This window comes from Scatophagus argus, chromosome 7, assembly GCF_020382885.2.
Source record: "Scatophagus argus isolate fScaArg1 chromosome 7, fScaArg1.pri, whole genome shotgun sequence".
NCBI classification, from domain to species: domain Eukaryota; kingdom Metazoa; phylum Chordata; class Actinopteri; family Scatophagidae; genus Scatophagus; species Scatophagus argus.
In genome coordinates this window covers 3,845,233-3,869,915 of record NC_058499.1, presented here as the reverse complement: position 1 = coordinate 3,869,915, position 24,683 = coordinate 3,845,233, and the positions used below count along the sequence as shown (strand labels likewise).

General features: G+C 42.2%; 1 protein-coding gene across 2 annotated transcripts in view; it reads right to left on the bottom strand.

The window, feature by feature from the left end:
* Window positions 1-24,683, bottom strand: part of LOC124062430 (protein inscuteable homolog) — a 41,837-nt gene that overhangs the window by 15,694 nt on the left and 1,460 nt on the right. Inside the window, exons 1-3 of one of the 2 annotated variants that reach the window (XM_046395189.1) lie at window positions 13,467-13,952; window positions 10,214-10,305; window positions 296-662 (exon numbers count right to left, since the gene is read on the bottom strand). In XM_046395189.1, coding sequence (XP_046251145.1) covers window positions 296-662; window positions 10,214-10,287 — 441 coding nt within the window. In that variant the 5' untranslated portion in view covers window positions 10,288-10,305; window positions 13,467-13,952. Of the gene's footprint in view, window positions 1-295; window positions 663-10,213; window positions 10,306-13,466; window positions 13,953-24,683 lie in introns of those variants that run through there. The other variant, XM_046395188.1, reaches the window with a different exon arrangement.

The following is a 24,683-nucleotide window of genomic DNA, read 5'->3' as shown; positions in this document are numbered from 1 at the left end:
AAAAACATTTATGTGTTTGAAAGTGAAATATTACTACAACTCACTGCATGAAAGTGCCAATCTAAAGTAGGTTTTTAAGTGGGCATAGAATAAAATAAAAGTTTACATAATAACATCAGCCACTTCGTGACTTTTGCAGTTTGTATTGTTAGACTGTTTCACAGTGTTGGAAACTTGGCTGGTTGGAAAGTCCGAGTGGGGAAAAAAAAATCAGCACATATTTTCCTTTGTAGCTCTCTACTTTCTACTTTGTAACTTTGATGCACCGAGGAAGTTGTGGGAAATCCACTGTCACCTTCTGCATGTCAGGTGGTGTGCTTCGGGCGGCGCTGTACTCGTGCACCAGCGAGCGCACGTGGCAGTTCGCCCTCACGGCGGTGCTGTGGACCCGCTGCCAGCGTCCTTTCTCCAGTCTCTGGAACATCTTGCCGAGCTCCGTGCTGACGACCAGCGCACGCCGCAGGAGGGTCTGAAGGTTGTTCCTGGCCACGTGGTCCCCTGCGCCAACCCCAGACGCCACAATCAGCTCTCCCTGCTGGGCGTCCTCCTCCACTCCGATGGGTTTGGCCTGGAGGACACACATACACTCTACCTCCGTCATGTGGCGGAGGTCCTCCATCCAGCGCTGGACTGAGTCGACCTGGAGAGACTGCATGCGGGTACTGTAGCAGATGTGAGCACAGAAAAATAAACCACGTTAGAGTTAGTTTATTCACTTTAGAGATGAGTCAAAGATCTGGTCTGCTCTGTGTGTAACCAAAAGCCAAACAAAGAGAGGGCAGAGAAGTGGATTTAAACTTTAGTTTTACTGGCACAAACAACATCATGGTGCCTCAAATGAGTGTTTTGACACTGCAGTTACTATAATTATGTAGAAAAAGTAAAACTATTGGCGCTGACTGTTCTCAATGATGACCTGCCTGTAGGCCTAAAATAGGTGGTCCATATTTAGATGTTTGATGGACTACACAACACAGCACATGAATTCAGTGGGTTTAGGTGGATCCATGACAGACAGAGCACAGATCTGACCTCTACTGATTGGTGCACAGGCAAAGAAAATTCAGTTTCCTGCTTCTGAATTGATTTTATGAAGAAAAAAAAATCAACATAATCCGTGCAACAAATGCAGTCAGCATCACACAGACACTGTGTGTTGAGGGCAGTATTGTCTGAGATCCAGGAAGTCGTTGGTACTGACTGGCCTGCTGACTAAAGCTTGACCTGATTTATAGGAGAAAACCTTAATCATCTTTGCCTCCTCCACAAGACACAACATGCTTAATCAGTAGAAAATTGAGGAAGTGGTTACTCATAAATTCAAACTGGTTGTTGGGACAATGACGAATCATTTAATTTGGCTGTGCCACCCTTGTACTCTCTTCATATGGTTCCTCCTTTCATTTTCCAATTATTTCTTCCATTTTTATCAGAAAGTCCAGGTTATAGTGAAGGTTTGGCCTGTGTAGAGTTTTCAGTCAACTCACAAACTTAATGTCAGTTAGCCAGCAAGTACAGCTAAATTAATCTTTCAGTGCCAGCAATCATTTTAGGAAGCAAAATCAACAGTCACAGACTAAAAATTAGAAGCCTCCTTTCACATATTGCTATCTAATATCAAGGACCCATTGTGTCAAAAAATTGCTAATTTAAACAGCAAATTTTGAGTGCATAATCTGCTTCTGTTATCACTATAAACTGCATGATACAATGCAGTACAGATACAGTAATTTGTTGTTACATTAACGTAACTCTTCCTAAAAGCTGGAAAACATGCTGCTTTTGATGGGTGCAGGTATGCATGCAGTGTGTGAATCTACAGTCGTACTGAAATGATCATTTGAGCCATCATACATACAAATAAAGCCCCCGCTCCCTCTGTCTACATTTAAATCCTATCTGTGCAACACACTCTAAATGCCACCAGAAAACCCCAGCATTAAAACATCATCATCCTAAATCCATCATGCATGCTTGAGGTCAGTTAGCCACCTATAATGTTTTCCACACTCGTTCATTTAACAATGAGCTGCGCTGAGCAAACATTCCCCACTCCAGTCTCTCCCAGCAGTGACCCTAATGAACACAGGCTTAAAGGGGGCAAGCCGGAGTCCTGCACCCAGAGAGTCAAAGCTCCAAAGATCCCTGAAAGCTGAAAGTGGACGGGTCGATGGCTACAACAGCCACCTCTGCTCGAGTCAACACACAGAAAAAGGTCTCTAATGAAGCTTGATATTTTCCTCTTGGCTCTCTGGGGATTGTCTGCAGTTTAGTTTGTGGGAGCTGGCAGCTCACTGGAGACACTGGGATATTGCACTGGGATTATTGAATATAAATTGATTCTGGTTCAAGAGAGGCTTTGTGGCTGTGTGTACACTCAAAACAAACATTTGTCATTGACAACCGCCAGGGTCATTACTTAATATCTTCAAGGCAGGTATTGGGTTGCAGCTGTTAGCCATAGCTGGTTACACAGGATTGAATCATTAGAGAGCCACAGCTCCAATTATATCTATCCACTATCAAACCATACAGAGGACAGAAAATCAGTGTGCTTTTGTTAGTCTCATTAAAGGCTGCAGCACATTAATACAGGTGATACGTGAAAACACGAACATAAACTGCTCCTCTGAAGCTGCAACTTCTAAAAAGAAGTAAAGGAGGGGGGGGGACCTGAGGAAATGAGAATAAAAACATTTTTTATAGAGTAGGTTATGTAGAAAATGAAACCTTTCCTTCAATAATTTTAACCTCTAATTTTGAGGTTAAAAACTTTCAGTTGGCTTTATTTTCCCTGAGCCCATTAAGTCCTGAAACACACAACACTAGTTTGAAATATGTAAGGTGAGGAGGTGCTACAACGTGGTCAACTCTGTTTGTTACAAGCGAGGAAGCTCACCAGTTCTGGACTCTCAGCTGCACATTAATCTCCGTCAATATGAAAAGGGATGAGGATGTAATTTGCTGTAAATGTAGACTAGAATAAATAACTGCACAGAATTGCTCAGTGTGGTAATCATTAATGTAGAGCTTGTTCTGCTAAGTGGGGTGAATGGCTTCGTAGTGTTCATCGTGACTTCTGAAAATGGATGAGATATGAGTTTCAGTTTAAAACTAAGCGATTAAAGAAATTAATTTCTTCCAAATGTCATTTGCAAATGAAATACTGCTGTACTGTGTTTCAGTTTTTCACTTAAATCGGGCGAAACTCTGGAAAACTCTACACGTCTCAAAAAGTATCTTGTTGAAATGAATCACATAGTGGTGAATAACACAATGACTCAAGCTAAGTGAGTCAAAAGTCACGGCTGGAGAGGAGAAGCTAAGAGCTCTCACTTCTTAATTGGCATCATTTTCCTATACATTTCACCCAATTAACAGACACACAAACTGGATGATCCAGAAACAGAGAAAATGATTTAGTTGTCACAGATTTCTTTATCTGCTCAGCAACTTGACGCATGCAGTTCCAAACAAACAACCAAACTGATCTAAAATGTGCAGCAATACGTAAAACATGTCTGACCCAACGCGGTCATTTCAAGTCATTTTACACGGTTACATAACAGCATCACATAAGGATGAAACCATCTTGATTTGCACGCCCATCAAGCCACAAAACCTTCGCTTCACTGCGGGGGGAAAAAGAGATGATGATAATAATAGGTTTGTTTTCCAAAGGAGGGGAAGCGGTGCACTTCAGCTTGCAGGGAATGACAAATATTTACATGCAGGGCCAAGAGAGGGTCAGGTGACGGCAGCTCTATTAACCCAGACGGGGATCCTGTGGATCATCTGCTGCTGGATGTCAGTAAGCTGAGCGACAGAGGAGATATCCTTGTTTGTTTGTCAATACTGGCAGATTTAAACATGTTTTCGTCTGTTCATTTCTGTCTGTGTCTGATGTTAATGTTGTCTCCTTATTGTTAGATTACAGAGATGCTGCTCGATGGAAATGCAAATGAAAAAAGTCATTGTCAAATTTGCATTTGTTTAATTGAAAAAAGTGGACTGAACTACTAATGTTCACCTGAGCTGTGCTGGATTGTCACATCAAGTCACTCATATTAAGGTCAATTATTTTAAAACAAGACATTTGTGAAGGAATCTGTAGCTCTTTCACAAAAACTTTATGCTGTGCAAGAACAATGACTGCCACAGACTTAAAGGGGAAGACCGAAAGTATGGAGAGCAGTCCTCAGTGGTCTGCTGGCAGACAACAGTGGCTTTATCCATTGATTATTGATTAAATTATATAAAAAATATATAAACATGAACTTGAACTTAAAGATCACACAGATTTACACAGGAAGCCCGTGTGATGTGCTGAGTTAGTGTCATAGTGAGCTCACACTTCCTGTAACACACGAGGAGAAAATGATAACCTGAGCTCGTAGATGATTCACTTTTCAGCTTTTCATGTGCTTGAGTGACATGAAGTTGTTCTGCTGGATGAGTCACTGAGAGGCTGCTGCTCCGACTGTTCAGCTCCTTAATCTTCAGCCTCTGAGCTCGACTCCCCCATTAATGAAAGAAAGACGTTTTGTGACTGCAGATTCAGTCCGTGTGTGAGCCTCAAGTCGGCTTCAGGGTTGAGGTCTGAGTTTGAGTTTGGTTAAGGGCTGCAGTTTATGATCTTCAGACATCCCCTACACCATAAAGTGAACATTTTGGATTCCATCTTCAAGTGTAAAATATCTCTCATATGAACCTCACGGTAACCCAGTACTTCTGCACAAACTTTCACTCTGTCTCATCACGTTGCTTTAAAGATGAAATCCACTGCTGCCAGCCACGCTGAGGGAAATCCTCACCGAGCGCACAGAAAGAAGACAACAAAGTGACAGTTGGTGTAGCACAGATATGGACCTCTTACAGAATCCCTCATCACAGGGTGTGAGTCAGTTTGTTTGAGGCTATAAACAGCAACCACATCCGCATGAAAACACACTGAGTGCACTCGTCTCTTGGCGTGTGCTGTCTGTGGGTCATTCACCAATCGCATCACGAGGATGAAGAAAAAAAATGACCATAGAAATGTGCTTTAATTCCCCATTCACTCAACAATGACAATTATTGAACAGCAGGAGCTGGTTTGTTTTCCAGGTGTGGTTGCCCATTACTAAGCTTATGGGGATTGATGGATGGATGGTTATGTTGGCTTTCATCTAGGGATGAGCACTGGAAATTAGCAGTGGCTTAAAATGCTGTGATACACTGTGCACTGGGTAATTCTCTGTGAATAATGTATCTGTCCCTGTTAAATAAAGTTTTAAATGAAATCACTTGAGATGGTAACTGCCAGGAGAATCACTGGCCAAGATAATCATTTATTGCAGCCTTCATTAAAATATCTGTGTGTTTTAAGTGTTAGTCATTTAGCTCTGCATGATCACCTGGCTGCACTTAGCTCTATGCAACAAATCATGACCACAACAAGGTTTATACAGTCAGATCTATAAGTAGATATAGTGTAGATTGTTGTGCACTGCAGATACGCAAAGACTGAGAATGGCTGAAATTTCATCTTGCTTTGTGTGTGTAAATTTAACCACAGAACTGTTTTTAGCTAACTAATTCCCATAAAGATATGCTCAAAAAGAGAAATTTGATCTTCACGTCAAGTGTAAACTATAGACTGTAAAACAAATAGTGGACGAAGCCACCCACGATGTCGCTGACATTTCTGAAGAGCCTTATGTGAAGCTCAAAGCAACCACTGCCTTGATTATGCATTACATTTAAAGCTTGATATAATTTAAACAAGTGAGTTATACAAAGATTTACCCCAAGGATTGTTGTCATGAACTGGAAAATTAGCTAGAAACCAACACTATTTTTCATATGCAGCTGTAAACACTGACTCCCTCTTGGAGCCAGCCTCACGGGGGGGCTGCACTTTTTGGAACTTCCACGATGGATTCATTTTTCAGGCCTGGAGGTTGCTGCTTGGTATCCACTCTGGGTTATGCAGCTATCCATACAGCAGATGTATGTATATACAGGTTCACCAAAAGTTTTAAAACATATAGAACTGTCCACCAACCGCATGCAGTATCACTGGCAGACCCAGCAGCTTGTGTGGAAAAGAAACACAGCAACATGTGTTTGCTCATGCTATTGTTTCTGTTGTGGATCTGACTGGATTCAGTTCAGTGCATTCTCCAAAATGTTTTCTCATATGGATATGAGCACAACAAGCACAACATCAGCAGGATGAAGCCCTTCATGGTAGTCCAGTGTCTGGCTTTCATGAATATCACAGCCAGAGGCCTGATGTCACTTATGAACAAATGGAAATCTTTCTCAAATGCCACAACGGAACCACAGTCCGGTCAGGCAGAGTGAATGGAAATGTGGGCAGAATGAGTTGCGAGATTTTGAGGACCAGACCACTGTGGCTTTGGCTCAGACTGACAGAGGAAACAAGGACACTCTTGTCCCACAAAGAATTAAATGTGGAGACATATGTACAAAGAAACCAAATAGGATGTTCATGCATTCCTCTTCTGGCAAAAAAAAAAAAAACCCTGAAAATTGCTGAGAAGAACTCTGTGAACAAACCTTTTAACACAGAACCTCCAGCTGCACTGAAAAAGGGCTTGCTGTGTAAAGAGGAGATGGATGAGCTAAGAAAATGGTAAAAGCATATGGCTAATGGTACTGAATGGATAAGTCATGCCTTGATTTTCTGGGTGAAGGTCGGATCTGTGCTCCTCCTGAAGTGGCAGCATGGTAAGGGGATACTGTGGCTTCTGATTGGTACTGTTGAATCCCAGCAACGGGCAGACATCTGACTCCCAGATGTTTCAGATGGCCTCTAATGTGGAGCCAAGACCAGACTCACCTAAAACAGCACTCTCACTCTGAGTCTCACTCTCTCATGCACTCTCTCTTTCATTTAGTCTAACCAACTCTAGCTTAATTCTCCCTTCTCGTGTCTTTCTCTTGAACACACACTCCTGCCCTCACACATGCCTGTTTACATGTATCAAACACATTAAAATGCACCTACTGCAGACATATGTGCAAGAAATTACACTGTGGATTCTGTCAAAGCATCTCCAGCTGATCTCATCTCATCTCTCACTTTGTTCCAACCCCCCTAACCCACACACACACACACACACTTCGGCAAACCCACACTTATGCAACTTCCAACATGCCCGCATGGGCTGCAAACTCAAATGTGCAGCTTAACAAAACAAAGGAAAAATGTGCAGACAAATGATAGCACAGAAGAAACTTGGTTAACATACTGACAAAGTAATGACGGAGCCTCTTTCAGACTGTAACCTGATGCCTGGATTGTCCAGATAAGCCAATCTGTTTGTTAACTGAGTGCATGTGTGCCTTCCATCTGTGTTTGCAGTTTATTTTAATACAATTCAGTCATTTAACTCCTTTCATCAGCTGATTTACTTGCTGTTTCTGAGCCTTGTGTTGCACAAATAGGATTAATGTTTGAGTGTGTATAGCACAGACAGACAAAGCAAGTAAGAGATGATCTGTTTGTTTGTGTGTGTGTGTGTGTGTGTGTGTGTGTGTGTGTGTGTGTGTCTGGTTGCCTATGGCGTGACAGCTGTGCTGATTTGATATCCGAGGGCATTCATTCCGCATCTTCTGCGACGCTGTGTAAGCATTTGTAAACACAAAACTGTCAGAAGATATATATTCAAATTTATTAACCATGACTGAAATACACTCCATCACAGCAGCTGATGAAGAGGCTCTTCCCATTTAAAAAAATAAAAATAAAAAATGAAATATCAGCATCTGCAACTAAGCATTTCACAACAAAGACATAAATCACTGCTGTGTGGAAAGAGCTCTGTTCTGTCTCTCCAAAAAAGGAGACTTTTCTGGAAAGTCAGGAGCAACAGTTTACTGATAGATTGATAGCCATGAAGGTCTCAAAACACACAATCAGTTTTGGATGAGCTTTCTTGGACCCTGAAACATGGAAGAGAAAAGGATGTGAAACATCAGTTAATAAACTCCCCGAGACTCCGGCTTGTGATCAAGGCTTTTTAGCTGATGTTTAAACAATTGGCAGGTCTGGGCTCCATGTCAGCTTTTTGTGATTGCCTGACAGCGTGGAAGCAGCGCTGATCTGTTTTTGCTTCAGGTTCTGATTGTTTGGCATCGCTCTTTTTTTGCATCTTGATCACATATGTCCAACGGATTTTTCAACATTTTTGGTCTGAAAGTCTGGTTTTCATGTTCTGATATGCACCTTCAAACATAGAATCCAACTATGGACAGATGTTTTGAGGTCTTGTGTGCGTGGCAAAGAGTATGGGTGTGTGTGTTTAGGCGAGTGTTTGTATCGTCACTAAGGTTTTGACCTTTTGCACCTCCTGCTATTGACTTCCTCTAATTCGTTGGTCTAGGATCCTGACTAAGACCGATATATTGGTTTGGCGATGTTGACCCAACAAACATCAGCTGGCAAATATTTCCCAAGGCAGATATGAAGGAGGTGAGGATGTGATTTACCTCAGCAGCTTCAGAGGGGTCACTCTATGAGGCCTGCCTCCACCTCTCTAAGCATAACTATGAATCAGCCAAAATTTCATTCAATCTGGGGAAAATCATTAAGTGAAAATATGAATGTTGTCATATTTAAAGCTGCCCGTCATGAACAAGTGTAATGTTAGGTGTTGCTCGTTGTGACAAACCAACTGAATTATCACCCAAGTCTGCAGTTTCCCTCAACTCGGCAGACAACAAGTCTTTTTTGTTCCAACCTCATCATTCTCATCAACACTGTTTACAGCCACAGCAGCCACTTGTGTCTGCAAAATAAAAACCTCAGACCCACTGGACGCTACCTGCCCAGCACCAAACAACAGACAGAAAGTCAGCTCCCATGCCAGTAAACACAAGTTGGAAGTTAAAGAGCCTGACAGTGGATGAGGCCAAAAAGGAGCTAAAAGGAGAGTGAATATTGACTTTTGGGGTCACTGTAAACATAATTCCTAATGAATCATAATGATGATCAGTCTGCTGAACGAATGAATAGTTGGCTTGTTAACGACTTTATGTGACACGTGAGTTTTGTGTTCTTCTGCCACCCAGGAGCAAAGCAGAGAATTAAAGTTGCTCCAAGGACCCTCACTGAGACTGAGATCTTGTTAGCAGGAAAGACCCTCGATTGCCATAGATTTTCATAGATTTATGCAAATGTCTTGAAACGGAGCTCAGCATTTTATAGATTAAAAAGGTTATAGATTAAGTCGTGCAAGTTAGGGGCTCCAATGTAATATACATACAGTATATAGTCCATTTTTGATGGGAAATTTATGCTAGAAAGTTTGCACAGACCAAAATGCCAGTTTGTTAATTAGAACTTAACTTTTCCAGCTGTTGACAGCAAAGACACAAACAGAGAAACTGAAGCTAATTCTAATGTTGTTCCCATCGTAAAATCAGCACCAGCAGCACTTTCTAACATTCCTCATGTTAATGCAGTTATGAGTGTGTACGTTTCCATTCGTATCTTCCAACTCACAGACCACCGAGAAACAAATCTGATCTGCCGTCCTCACAGCAGCCTAATCTGCAACCCTAAACAGCTCTGTGGTCCATCTATCTAATCAGAATCCACCGAGGACGTCCACTGACACAACTAGACCCCTTCACCACTGTAAACCTCAATCTCTATGAGAGCTGCCATGATACCAGCGTCTCGCACACTGCTGCAGCCATTACAGTGCATTATCACAAAGAGATGGGGGCCAAAGTACGCCGCGTTTTTGGAGGGGGGCCTCGTCTGCAGATGAAACAGGAGGGTTATTTCTTGCTATCAGGGTTATTATTGTCAGCGTGTTGTTTGGATGTGTTTGTATGTGTGTTTCTATGTGTGTGTGTGTATATGTGTATGTGTGGCTATGAAATTTTGGCAAAAAAGAAATGTGACTCTCTGCATGTTTCCTACCATCTACTATCTTTATGTGAGAAATGACTGACAAGCTAATTAACCAAGCAGCTCTAAATCATGACATTTCATTCCTGCTTCCCACATTCCAAGATGGAATTTGCATTTTTGTTAATGAATGAATTCCTCTTCTGATCAACCCACACTCTTACCAGGAACTATTATGTTGCTCTGGTGCTTTGGGTGAACTTGACCCTTTAAATCTGTGCCATCATTGTGAGTGTTCATATGAACCTCTGAGCTGGCCTGTGGTCAGTTTGCTGTGCTACTTGCCTCATTGGAGATGAAGAGAGCGAGCTGCTCTGTCTGGAGCTGCTCTGAGGAGTCGCCATCCTGTCTGCGGCCATCTTACTTCAGCTCAGCACCTGAAACACAAGACACTCAACATAAACAAGACGACAGCAACAAAGTTTACACGTTGAAAGTGACAGTGTTTTCCTTCAGGAACTTAATATAAATAAATATATAATGTCAAATGTGTCAGAAATGTCTTACAGTCACCTCAAACTGAAAACATACGCTACTACATTTAATGTTCAACACACACACACACACACAGCGAATACACACACACTGCATCCTCTGGACTATGTTGCTTGCCACCGCAGTGTTATCCACTACAATATCTCCTTATTGATCCGCCTCCAAGCATTCTATTCTTGTCTTGTCTTTTTTTCCTCCAAGTAATTCAATTATCAATAAACCTCACTGTTTTAAATAGCTGCAACCCGCTGGTGTGCCAGTGGAATAATATTTCTTATCTTCTAATTTATTGGCTGGCTGCCAGCCAGTGACACTCTTCCCTACTTTGAGCATGAGTAAAAGAGGCTGACGCTCTTAAGTGCCCACAACTTTATTCCGCCGTTTTATTGATGTATCCCATTTAGATTAGTCCATTTTCAATCGGGAGAAGCCACAGACGCCCTCCTGCCTGAACCACACTCTAATCCTTTTAGTTAATGATATCCTGCAGTGGTGTGGTTGCAAATTTCATGTTTACTGTGCAGTATAATTAGCAGGTAGTTACAAAGTGAAACCATGACTCTCTCACGCACACGAACACACACCCTGCTGGTGTCATGGAGCAGGTTTCAGCTCTGGTGAACTGCTTTCCACTAAATGCGTTAAGGGGATCGATACACGAAAATTCACAATAAAGCAATTGAGAACAGAGGAGAGTGTGATGTGTGTGAGACGTCACTCCCAGAGCCGCAGCGTTCGAGCCCAAATGCCGCCGATGACAGAACAACTGATCCAGGATGAGGCACAACAGGAGACAACAATTCTGTTTTTACTGTTTGCTTCTGCTGACACAAAACTTATCAGGTTACTTAACTGTGAGCAACATGGGGACTATTTGGTGATGGATGAGGGAATAAGAAGTTTTGTTTTTTTTGTTTTTTTGAGGGGTGAGTGACTGAGATGATAGCAGACACCCAGATGGTGAAGAGATAAACTCTGGTACAAGCTTAAAGAGAAGCGGGAGAGAGCGGGAAGAAGGAGAAGATAAAGAGAAGACGAGAAAGGGGGAGGAAGGCGGGGGGGGGGGATCTTTTAACCGCAGTCTTGGCATGGCTCCTCCGGGGCCATTTTCAGAGAAAGCATCACAGCGAATCAGAAATTATATCAATACTGTGCCAGGTCCATGCAAGGCTGGAAGGAAGCACACTGTTAGAGGGGAAAAGCCCGCATCTACACACTCACTGCAGTTAGAATAAAGTACAATAGAACACAATAGGACGAGGCTCGATATAATTGCACCGTTATTATTACAACAACGGTGTCAATGAATTATATTGGGCCTATAATTGAGCACATGCAGGGTCACTGCCAACGAGACACAGATCCAACAGATTCCATTTCATGTGCCTCTGGCTCATTATAGCTCTCTTCTGTGAATTACCACACAAATGGAGGTGAGTTGTCTGATCAAGCAATTCAGTCCTGAGCACTGCCACTAAGTGCTGTGCTGAGGGCCATTGCGCTGAAAGTGATCTCCATCATTCTGCTGTGAGTGGCCACCGAGCACATGAGGGAGGACAGCGGAAGGTTTCTAACAAAATGTCAAAAAGTTTACAGCAGGTTGTCCATCTCTGCTGTAACGATTGACTTTTGGAACAGACAGTGCTCTGTTCTGCTGTAATAATTTATATTGGGTAACGTTTAAGAGCTGAACTGTACCTTCTTTTCATTTTAAAGTAAGGTTGTATTTTGGTGGAGCTGCAGGCACAGCAGTTTAAAGATCCCCAAGTGCATGAAGGATGCAAGTGCTACAGTACTATTAGTTTCCTAAGCAGATGGTCAGCTTTGACAGGATCCTGGCTAATTTTCTTGCTAGGGTGGACATTTCTTTTCATGTCTGGGCTGAAACCCGAGTGGCCCTGTGGGTTTCCCCACTCGGTTGCCGTGGAGAGCATGTCGGTTGCAGGTAAGCCAAACAAAGGACACCTCTGTTTCGGCCTTATGTCACATGCCGGGTAAAATAACAACCACTCAGTAACTTGTGCGTGTAAGGGAAATCACTACAGTGTGCGTTCCAGATTTAGTGCAGCACTTGTATTTATTCTTTGCATGTGTGCAGAGGGAGATTTAAATGTTGCTGTGTGCTTGTGTGCATGTTTCTGTCACTTGCAGTTTCTCAGTGATATTTCCTGTCTGTACTTAGTTAGTCACGCCAACTCGACATTGAACATGAGTCATCTCGACTCTTTCTTCGCTGAGCTCGCTGAGCCTTTATACATTCTGTATAGCTCAACTGCTTGACTAAGCTTGGGAAGAGCAATTATATAACATAAAATAAAGTTAAACAATGAGCCAGTGTTTGGAGGTTTATACCATGAAGAACAAAAGTGGAACCAGAATTTCCAGGTTCAAGAAAACCTAAACTTAATAATGAACAAGACAAAACATCCAGTACTGCAACTCAAGCCTTTTAAGAGTTCCACTGGTTAAACAACCCCAGTCTGACAAACTGAAACAGAGTAGCAGGCTGGTCACTGCAGTACACAACTGTGACAATATCTTCCTATCTTCCTACTTTCCTATCCAAAGGATTATATAGGACAAGAAGCTGTCAGATGATACTGTACCTTTCTAAAGGACTTGTTAAAGACCATTTAAAATAAGGTTTTTAACTGAAGAACTTTCATTTTGGTCACTATATGCTTGTTTGAGTTGCAGGTTTCATTCTTTACTCTTTTTTATGCCTAACAAATAAAAGAAACATGTGTGCAGGCTACAAGTATTCATTGTCCAGTGATTTCATTGTCTGCGCTCTCCACGAAGGCAGAAATCACTGGTTAAAAATAAATTTCCAGTCCTCTCTATAACAATCTGTGGCGAAGCAGGATGCCTCTCGCAGATTCTGGCTAAAACCACTAAAAGAATACAAAAACTGGTCTGCGGAAAACAAAATACCAAACCACTGCGGCTTTGCTTCGGTGTTGTGCCAAAAGCAATGAATTTCTATTTGACAAAAACAGAAGAAACTCTGAGGAGATCAGGAGGAACGAGCAAAGCCACTCACCATATTGAGAGGCCAAGTCCAGCTTGAATCGCTGTTATGGAGTTCAGGATGAAGTGAGTCAGGCTGTGTGCTCCAAGTTTAATATCCTTATTGTTTCAGGGGTGCCTCATTGTGTAACTGACTCCTTATGGTTTGGCTCCTCTTCAAAACTGCCAGCGATTAAACAAAATACTTTTTCTCCTGCTGCTGTTCTAATTCACACAGACTAAAGAAACCATCTACTAAAGAAGCTGTCTCTGGCCTTTTGGCCTTTGAAGACAGTGGACATGCTCTGCACTGGCGGCTCGATGGTGCCGTACTCTTCACGTCCTATCATTGTGCTAGAGACTGGGTTCACAGGAGGAGACAGCGGTCACACACTCACCACAGAGCTGCAATGTGGGAAGGGAAGCAGATCAAGATGGGTACTGTATGGGTGGTTGGGTGGGAACAAGCTGGGAGCAAGCTCTGCTGAGCCATGGACCCGGCATTCCCATCCCACACACAGTGGGCTGACTCAAAGTAGGCCCTTGTGCTTGGACAGAGAGACCCACACGGCAGCAGATAATGTCTGATGTGAACTGCTACTGTCTGAATGCTGTTACTCAGCTTGTTTCTCGCTTTGCCGAGGCTGCAGTCCTTCTTACAATCATCTCTGAAGTCATGAAGTGAAAATGTGAGTAAGTCTTGGCGCCATGGTTGACTCATTGAAGTACACTCAGCAATGTAATCAGACATCATACACTGAAGGAGATTTATGCCAAAGTAATGAGCTAAATTTGCACTTGGCATTGAAATTATTCCAAAATAGAATAAGTAAAACCTGTTTTAACAGGATACAGTGAAACAGGTGCCAGCTACCTACTGCCTCATCCATAATAATTCCCGACATGATTATATATAACCGTAGTGCTCTGAAAACAGCAGCAATAACGCACAGCTTAAGCACAATATTGACCAAACTGTGGAACATTTGGAAGTCTAATGACATGTGGGATAACCTGTTGTATGCTAATTAATATCACGTAAGATAAGTTCACAACATGTCTGAATGACAAACTTGATAATTCTGTCACAAAATACCAAGCTGTCCACAATTTGTCTCTTCTACATAAGCCAGAGAAGAGAAAGACATGGGTCTACTTGTCCCTCCAGACACAACAGTCCTCTTGACCTTTATCTCAATGGGCTTCATGCAGTGCGTTCCACAGATAACAGATTGGCACGGCCTTATTTTAGGTCGGCATGTGTTCTGCCAGGCTGACGCTCTGCTAAAATATGCCTTTGGTATGCTAACAGGGTTCAATCTTAATAGTTTGTAGAGTTGGAACATTTGTTTGAACATCAAGTTTTGTGTTTTGGAGTCCCGTGAGTATATTTTCCATAATGTATAGCTTGGGTTTTTATGTTTTAAGATTTGTCACAGTAGGCTGACAGATTCTTGTGTTTACAGTGATGTCAATGAATTATACTGGGCCTATTTGGGCCTTAATGTTTGTGAGTGCAGTTTCAATCACTTTGTTCCTTCTACCTTGTTAATTCGTTTTAAATAATTGGTTTTACTTTGGTGAAATGAAATCCAAATGAACCCAACTTACCGTGAGCTAAGTTAAAACTCGATATTTGATATTTTCATCCACATTCATTCAGCAAGGAAATTTGAAATAAATCCCGTATTAAAACAGCTTTACCTCTGCCTACACCCAGAAATTCTGGCGGTCTGTCAAAATATTTCATCCTTCAGATTTCAACTTAATCATTTCTGACACTGAAGTGGGAGCAACTGCTGACACTGACAGCTACCATAGCTAACTCCAGATTCTTCTAATCAGTCAAGTTTTCTATGCATGGGAAGGACCTACACAATACAAAAGCCAGATCACCAAATACAGTACTGCATGCTGACTCAGCCTGCATCATCACAGATGGCTGCTGGAGTTCCTTGAGAAATTGTCCTTTAAAGAGACACAATAGTGTATTCTACAGCAGCTCCACCGTAGCTAAGCGGCTAATGATAGAAAAACAGCGTCAACGTCTTGACATGTCTCAGGGTGATGGTGACAGGGGCTTCAGGAGCGCCTCAGGTTTGAGTGGGACACGCCGTGATGTCAAAAATAAAAGTGTAGGAGGATGGAGAGGGAGCACCATACCAGTTTCTATATACTTTCTATATATTTTTATTATAAAAAGTGGCTGTGCAGTGTTTGGGCAGGAGAGTGAAAGAGTCGAGACAGAAAAGGGGAAGACAAAAAACAAATGACAAGGACAAACACAGGAGATGGATTGTTGGTAAAGAAGGTAATAACACGAGACTGTGCAAACACTCCTGTTACATTAACAGTACATTAGCATTCAGTTTGCTCCACTAAACCTCAGCAAGGTAAACAAACAGTGTGTGGTGGAAGAAGTTTTGTCTTTTGGGCTGGCTGACTGCAGTTCTTATAATTTGAATTTTTAAAAAGATGTTGCTTCCTGGGGCATCCTGGTGGCTAAAGACCACTTTATCACAGTGTACCAAGTTGTTGGATCATTCAGTCTTTGCCTCCTTTCAAGGCAAACGTGCATCACAATATGCACAAATCTTGTAGTTTAACAGGTCAATCATTCAAGCTAAATGAAGCTAAATCACTAACACACTAACATCCTTTAAATGACCTGCTTAAAAACTAAACAGTGAAACCAGACATAGTAACTCTCACTATCAACTCGTTCAAATTTATTATTATTAACTTTAAATCTTTGCAGCCAGGCATTAAAACACACAGATCACAAGAAAGCACAGGAGATGGCTAACAACAAATACACATGGGCTGTATTTATCCAGTGCTTTTTATCCAAAGGGCTTTGCAGTCTGCACTCCTATTCATACAAAAACACCTTTAGCATCAAGCTGCCATGCACTGCATGCCATGAAAGTCACTTCTTGTCTAACAGTCAAGGACACTTTGACACGTGGACAGGAGGAGTCAGAGATAAGGTGGATACAAATACGCAGACAAATGAAGTCCAGTCTTTCCCTGGCTGCAGTAACAAAGACTTGTATGGTGTATTCAGCAAATTGACAACAATACAACAATATTCAAGTTGGGGTCAGATTTGAAAAGAACAACATACAGCAGGAAAGATGGATGAATTAGAGGTTATCAGAAGCTTCTGTGGGGACAGTGCAGGGCTGGGTGGATATGCTGAGGAAGTATAAGGAATCCCCCCCTTAGTGGATTATTTAAAATGACTTTAGCTGACTCCTGACTTCTCCATCAGGGGGAAGGAGGGGGGGTATCATTCAGCATCTGCCACCGGCCTCGACAGAGAAGATGGACTTGCCTGACATGTGAAATGCTGTCCTAACAGTGCACCTGACAGCAGCTTCCACCACTCGTCCTGTACTCATCCAAACAATCTCAAGGCACAGAGGCGAGAGGAAACTTCTCACTTTGCCAATCTTTGTTTCTCTTATGGAGTACATGGAATCAAAAGTTGTCTTAGAAAAAAATAAACTAGGTAAATCATTTTTCAACACATGTACAGTTTAGAATACCACTTGTAGTCTCAGCTCCAAATTAATAACAAAAGCATACAGCTTTCCATCTTAACTTTAGACACACATAGCCATTCTTAGCAGTGCACACAGTAAAAGCACTCCATAAAAAGTTTCCAAGAAATTAGGTCTGTTTTGGTTTTGTCTAGCATGCGATAATTGCCCTCTCGTCTCTGCGTGCATCAGTTTTGGAGATGAAAACTTCAAGTCCTTCCTCAGCATACTCCTGACTAGACTAAATGAGAAGATTCCCTTGTAAGGCCAAAAACGGTGTAATCTTTTTTGGGCTGGGAGCATTCTTTCCTTTGGCATAATAATATGGAAGTGCCCTCGTGGAGTTTCTCAGCAACATGTGCCTATGGAGATGAGATCAGACAAGGTCAAGCTGCACACATAGACACATAGACATAAACACACTCACAAGACTTGCATCCCCAACCATGGTCTAAAACCAGCCACCCTGTTGACTGTCACACTAATAAATGTGGACAGATCGCTACAGCTGATAGCAGTTACACATAAAGGCAGCAGACTTGCATTCCTCAACCCCCCCACCCCTCCACAAAAAAAAGATGAAATTCAGCTGCATAAATAACTATATTGCTTCACCACAAGTCTGCTAAAGTGAACACACTGTCGCCTTAGTACTTTATGGTCAGCCATAAAAGTACCCGTAATTCTCATTTTCAAGAAAAAAAAAAAAACAGATGATAGTAGCACCATACCTCCTAAGAGCTCAAACAGCCCCAGTGTCACGCCAAGAGAAATATCCAAATGCATTTTAAGCTTCCCAGGTCCATCGACAGTTAGCTGTATAAATAACTGGGGAAAATCAGCCAGCAGAGAGACAACATTCAGAGCTAACAAAAGGGTTTGGAGTGGAGCTCAGTAGTTTCGCCAGCAGCTCCAATAGGCCAAAAGACACTGGAACTGGATGTCGGCTCAGTCTGATTCAGCCAAGGGGATCGTGTGGGTACCTGACACCGGTGCAGTGACGACCAACAAAACATCAGGAGCTGCTTAATAATGAATGAGTGGAGCCCTTCGAGAGGCACACACTCACATACACCACATGGCTAATAGAGAGTCATACTGAGATAATTGGAGACAGGCTTACACTGTGGTCAGGTAAAAATAGGGTATATGACCATAATCAGTCAGAGCAACTTGACACGTGTTGCTTACAAAGTACTCTGTCATCACCCTGCAGCCCACCAGACTTTAAACACAGCGGGCAACAAGTGAGTGCAATCCTACTTTATAGTCTGTTACTGTCTAGTCTTGTTAAATGTCCTTTCTTTACTTTTAGTGCAGTGACATTAAAAAAGAGACAGGACTGAGGACATCAAGTGTGACTGAAAATCTGCAAGATCAGGCAGTTGTAATCCAGTGCTCTGTCCAAAATAACAAGATTGATGGGTGTTGTCATGTATGACTTAACTCCAACTCTACCACACCCATTTCAGAAAGGGAATGTGATTGGCAAAGATGCAGTCCTCGTGGCAAAGCAGAGGGGAAAATCCAATCATAGTCAAGCACCATTTTCTCAGCTGAGTCACATCAGAGAGGATATCAATAAATACTGAGGTTAAGATCAGGAGACAGAAGCTCACCCGTTTGACAGCCTGTGGTTGGACTGACTGGGCCTTTGTCAAAACTGAGATTGAGTGAACGCAGAGCACCGAAAGTGTGAATTTAAAAAACAAACAAACAAACAAACAAAAGCAATGACACTACCAGCCAATTGAAGGTGATAATGATAATGATGAAGCCCCTGGGTGAGTGAAAAATCTTCAACTGAAAAACGTCAGTACATTTCTACCTGGCACCATCAATGTAGGCCTACTCTGAACTGCTGGCTGCTTTAGTGCAGCTACTCAGGCTCAGTATGTGTTCTCAGTAAAACAGCAAGACCTCAGCTTTTAACACTTTGAGCTGGGGGTACTTTTACTTTGTAAAAGTGGAAAAGTTACAAATATCAAAAATCCACCTGAACGCCAACAGGTGATGAACTACACTGGATATTTGCCAGAATCCAGTATGCCAGTATTTTCCAACTCATTTTGGTCAATTGCCAATGACAATTCCAATGTCTGAAATCGAGTCTGTCCTGTAATGAAGTTAACATATTATCATGTTAACTAACCCTACTCTTAATGTAACGGCTACTTAGTCAATAATTGGAATGTGCATAATTAAAACGTCATCTTATCAGCCTGTCGTATCAGCATATGTTCATTTTGTGCAGACTCACAAGCCATCAATATTGTTCATCCCTACAATCAACCTTCCCCACAGGTTAAATTAGACATCAAATTAATAAGACCAAAACAAACAAACAAACAAAAAGATTTGACAGAGCGGCTGTATGGTTCTGATGAGGCGAAACAGTCCTTTTTCTTAACTCTCTGATGCAAACATGGAAATTACCAACGCTGCATTAAAGTACTGAATCATCAGCATTCTGAGCGTGTTAGCAAGTCTGTTACTTTTCCTGCATTGTCTTGAATATTGTGGCCAACGGTTTAAAGTTAGTGATAAATTCTTTAGAAATCTGTGTCATCAGCTTCCATGCTGGACTTCAGGCATGTGGCCAAAACAGTCCTTTGAACCAGATTCCCTGCAGCAACAGGAGCTCTCAACCCTCAGCATCCCTGCCTGATCTTCTCCTGTCAATCACGCAGAGAATGACCTCACTGGCATTTATGTCACACAGCTCCTTCAGTTAGATGGAGAGCCTTGGAAATGGCATTGGCCCAGTTACGGCCCACCTTTACATGTCAGAGAGAACAAGCTACTAGAAAACACTGGAGTCAAGCACGATCCATACGCACAATTTATAGCCAGCTGTGTGTCTATCCATCTCCGCCCACGGACACGTACGATGTCAATTCATGACGTCATATCCAACGCCAAGATCGTAAATAAACCTTCAGTGGATACTTGGCTTAGACATCACGTTCTGGCCTGTGAGTGACCTGATATTAGAGGCCACACACGCAAAATGGCTGAGAAAAGAGAGTGGGGAGGAGGGGAGGAGGACGTAATAGCAGCAATTCCTTGCATGTCAACTCTACAGCTGTTTGACATTAGGAGGTGGGGGTAAATTAGGTGGGCTGGGTCCATGTGTGTGGGTTCAGGGGAGAAGGGAAGAGTAAGGATCAGGGGTGGAGGATAGGTCCACAGCCCAGATCCAAGAAGAGGAACACAGGCACCACTTTAGGGCAGGGTGGAACTTTTCAAGGCGTTTTCCTCTGACTGTTTTTTTTACCACTGAGCTAAAGGCACATACAGAGTAAATGGGACACACATGGGGTCAACGTGATGAGGAAATATCGGCTGAAAAAATCGCAAGGTATGCAAGAAAATCTCCATATGTGCCCAACAAGCACACATGGCACTTCAAAAAAGCAATTTCAGCACCATTTTTTCCACTTTGGGCATGAAAAGTAAATACACACGAGAGTTTTCCGCATAATTAGGTCTGGAAAACAGTCAGCCATGTCTCATTTGAGATACATACACACACACTGTTATCAAAAATAAATACTTTTAAAGTATGATTTCAAAATGAGATATTCATCAAGATGTGACACCTACTGCTGTTATTGAACCACAATGTAACAAGCAATTATAGAGTTTCATTTTGCTTCACTAGTTAAACAAAACAACAGAGTTCGGCCTGTGACAAAACAAAGAGCATTGTTTATATATATATATATCCAAGTGTGTGTGTAAGTGTGTCACTTTAGATGTTAAGAACCTTTACTTTCTTGATATTTTTTGAGTTTGTTATTTTTAGTGTTGTAGACTGAATGCTAAAACAGCTTGGAAAATTGACTGCTGGTATTCGTTTCGCAGTTGAAATTATGGGGGCGACACTATCAGATTATCACCTCTGACGGTACAAAGGATTGTCAGGGACAATCCGGTTAGCACATTAACTTCTCTGTGGATTTCTTTGTAACACAAGACATGCACGTCTTTGACTTAATGCCAACACTATTGTTTCATGTTTCTTGATAATGTTTTAAACTGATATTATGGTCATATCTTACAAATGGCGCCTTTCAGGCAAATGTCATTTCAAGCAAGATCATAATATCAGTTTGTTTTAGATTCTCCTCTGAGCTGTTGTATGAAGCTGGAGGAACTATGAGACAGACAGCTTTAGTGACGGAAAAGGACATGACTAGAGAGGAGGAGTAGGTTTCAGGACTCCCTGAGGTGTTCTCAACAGCATCAAGACTTTTTCACAAGAAGGAGTAAGTGGTGACCTTTTTATCTTCAGTGAATCACATAGTAAACAAAAGCACACAAGACTGAGGCCTCCATTTCCTCTCATCATCTCCCCAATGAGCCACAACAAGGGCCACAGAGCAAATACAGTAGATGGCAATTACAGAAGAGACAGCTAAACATACCTAAGCTCACAACCTCCATCCAATTAGCAGATGAAGATGGGAAGAAGAAAATAACGCAAAGGGAAAGAGGTCAGCTCAAGAGAAGCTCCAAGTTGATGCTCTAATTCAACCAGTCTGATATTGATTTATCCCCCAGCCTTGGGCCCCAGAGTGGCTGCCATATTGGGCCCACCTACGCAAAAATTTATACCGGCACTCTCCTAATTGAGTCCCCACTCTGAACAGAGAACCTCCACTGAGTCGTGAGCACTGCTGCAGTGATGTGTCAACAGTCACCGTTACCCATAATAAAACCACGTCAAAGGTGCACACATGATGCACGTGCTACGTCTGTATTTCGTGATTTAAGAAAAATTATAGTGAGGCTGTCTGATGGGGTTTCATGGGTGCTGCATCATGTTGTGGCCAGAAGTTTAATATTTATTATTATTCGATAATGTTTAAATCAATAGCAAGAGTTTAAACATTTTCACACAACCTTCTTTGATCGCAGCTGTTTGGAAGCTGAAAAAAGTGCATCTTTGATTAAAGTTGGAGACAGGCAGCTGGCTCCATGCAGAGGAAGATGTTGTCTGTGCGCCACAGAGGTCAAAGGTCAGAAACTCAAAGGCAGCAGCAAGAGCCTCTGTTGTTGCTGTAGCTTTTCAAATGTAGAAATATACTACACTACAGACAAAAGTATTGGGACAACTGACCAGCTCTTCTGGGAAGATTTTCCATAGGATTTTGGAGTGTTTCTGTGGGATTTTTTCCATGCAGAAGAGCATTTGTGAGGTCACACACTGATGTTGGACCAAAAAGGCCTGGCTCACAATCTCTGTTCCAGTTCATCCCAAAGGTGTTGGATGGGGTTGAGGTCCTTCCACACCAGACTCATCCAACCATGTCTTTATGGAGCTTTGCTTTGTGCACTGGGGCACAGTCATGCTGGAATAGAAAAGGGCCTTCAACAAACTGTTGCCACAAATTTGCTGCTGCAGTTTTGGTACAAACTTGATTAATGTCTGACAATGGCACCAACAGTCATGTTGTTATAGTGCAGGTGGTACAGAAATGAGAGCAAGACAGATTCTCACACTGTCTGCAGAGACTCCTCACAGCCAAATCCAACAGTAGAAGTTAGGTCTGTGGCATTTCGCTTGGGCACATGTCACACTCCTGCATGGTAAAATGTAAACTGCTTTCTTACATTATCCCAAGTAGCTTTTATTCAGGTGTGGCTGAGTGTCTGTCAGTATGTGAGTGGCCCTCACAGACAAAGAAAAAACTGCCTCATTTAGAATAAAGAAGCAGTTAATGGAGAAGGACAGACACTTGGTAAGGTTCAGCTCAAAGTGTTTGTTTGTTTTTGCCACTTGAAGCTCAAGAACCAGACTGATGCGGAGGAAAGTGCAGCTTCACGTTTCCAACTTTAGCTGTGGTCACAAAGTTCAGCCACACCCTCAGTGACAGTCGCCAGTCATCAGCCTCCATTGGCAAAGCTTTGTCCAAATGTCTCAGACAATGAGTGTGGGTGAGGAGAACAGATGAGATTTTTTACAGTGGAAACATTAAGATGCCCCACCCATGCAGGGGAAACTTAATTAAATAGTGTGACAGCACAGTGAGGGCCACACCTGCATGTGTGGTTCATGTTAACCAGGCCACACCCGCCTCAGCTGTTCATCAGGCAGGCGAGAGGAGAACACATGGCCGAGTAACTACCAGTCAGATATTATTAGATAGAAGTGCTGAACAGATGTTTATGGGAAGTGGCTGTCATAGCTTGTAATCTGCTGACGCTAAAGGAGCAACTGAAAACTACTTTAAGACAGAGAAGTCTTGTTCTAATGAGCTGATGCTAAGCTATCATTTTCTGTTCTAAGAGCAGCTATCACATTGCCTGGCACAGGTGATTATGATTCCAAAATGGCCCTAGTTTACTGTTGTCAAGTTGTATGAAGTAATCAGTCACAAGATGCACCAAAGTGTAGGACTCAAGACAGTGCAAATACAAAAAACAGAACAAGACAGAAAATATGTTCCAGCTACCCCTTGATGTATTTTGGTGTAGATTACATAAATCATGGACATAGTCTTGGCAGTGTCTAACTAAAGAGGTGGAGCACAAACTGCTGTTACTACAATTAACAGCAAAGCAAGACATATGGCTTGTCAGATATTTGCTGGAAAAATTCTCCAGATGGCACAAACATGGCCGAGACGCCAAGTTCAGTGACTTGAATTAGCTGAATTAGCTTAGGTGACGAGTAGCAGATGGCTCATGGTAAGCTAACTTTAAGCCATAAAACTATTCAAACAAGTGAGTTATATAAAAATTTGGCCCCCGTACTGTTATCATGAATTGGGAACTGAGCTATAAAACTAAAACCTTTTGTTTGGTTGTTTTTTGCTTTGATTGTTTTTTTGGTTTTTTTGTACCAGGCTGTAAACATGTTTATTTCTGCTATAAAGTTGGGTATTTTTGTATTGATGTCTACGGGGATTGACTCACTTTTGGAGCCGCCCTCAAGTGGTCATTCCAGGAACTGCATTTTATTACATTTTGAGCTGGCTTTTCATTTTTCAGCGTCAGAGATTGCTAATTGGTTTTTGATACCTCCAGATGATCAATCTCAATAGTTTTGTGACAACATGACTTACATGGCCACAGAAATGCTTCTGGTCTTCTGGTCCAACATATTTGCTGTTCAGTTCATGTTATCATTCAGAGCCCTTAGACCTTTTTCCACTTGCTTTTACACTGAGCAGACAGGTGATGTCATGCAAAGCGACTGAGGCTTCGCTGCTTTAAGACCAACAACATTCAGAGACTCACAAAGTGTGCATATGTCTAAATAAACAAACACATACACACACAGAGTGAAGACAAACATAATGACACATATCCCTCTCAGCCACATCCACACACATTCACATTTACGTCACCACATCACACACACACACAAGCGTGTAGTAAAGACATGTGGTGGCTGAGTTCTGATCATTACAGTCAGACTCACCGTAATCTTTGTTGTTTTCCATAGTCTCAGCTTCCACCACTCCCACACAAACCAGCTCAGCCTACTCCAAACAATTATAGCCACTATGGCGATCAGTTCCAAAATGACTCAGAACACAAACATAAAATATTTTCCAATTGAGAACACTGAGCAGTATCCTGAAAGGACCATTCATATTTGTCTAGATAGCATCAACTGGCGGGTGAAAGTTCCCACAGAAGGGATGCTAATGGCTTTGAGATTTGGTCTCTGCATACACACTCAAAGCAACGTC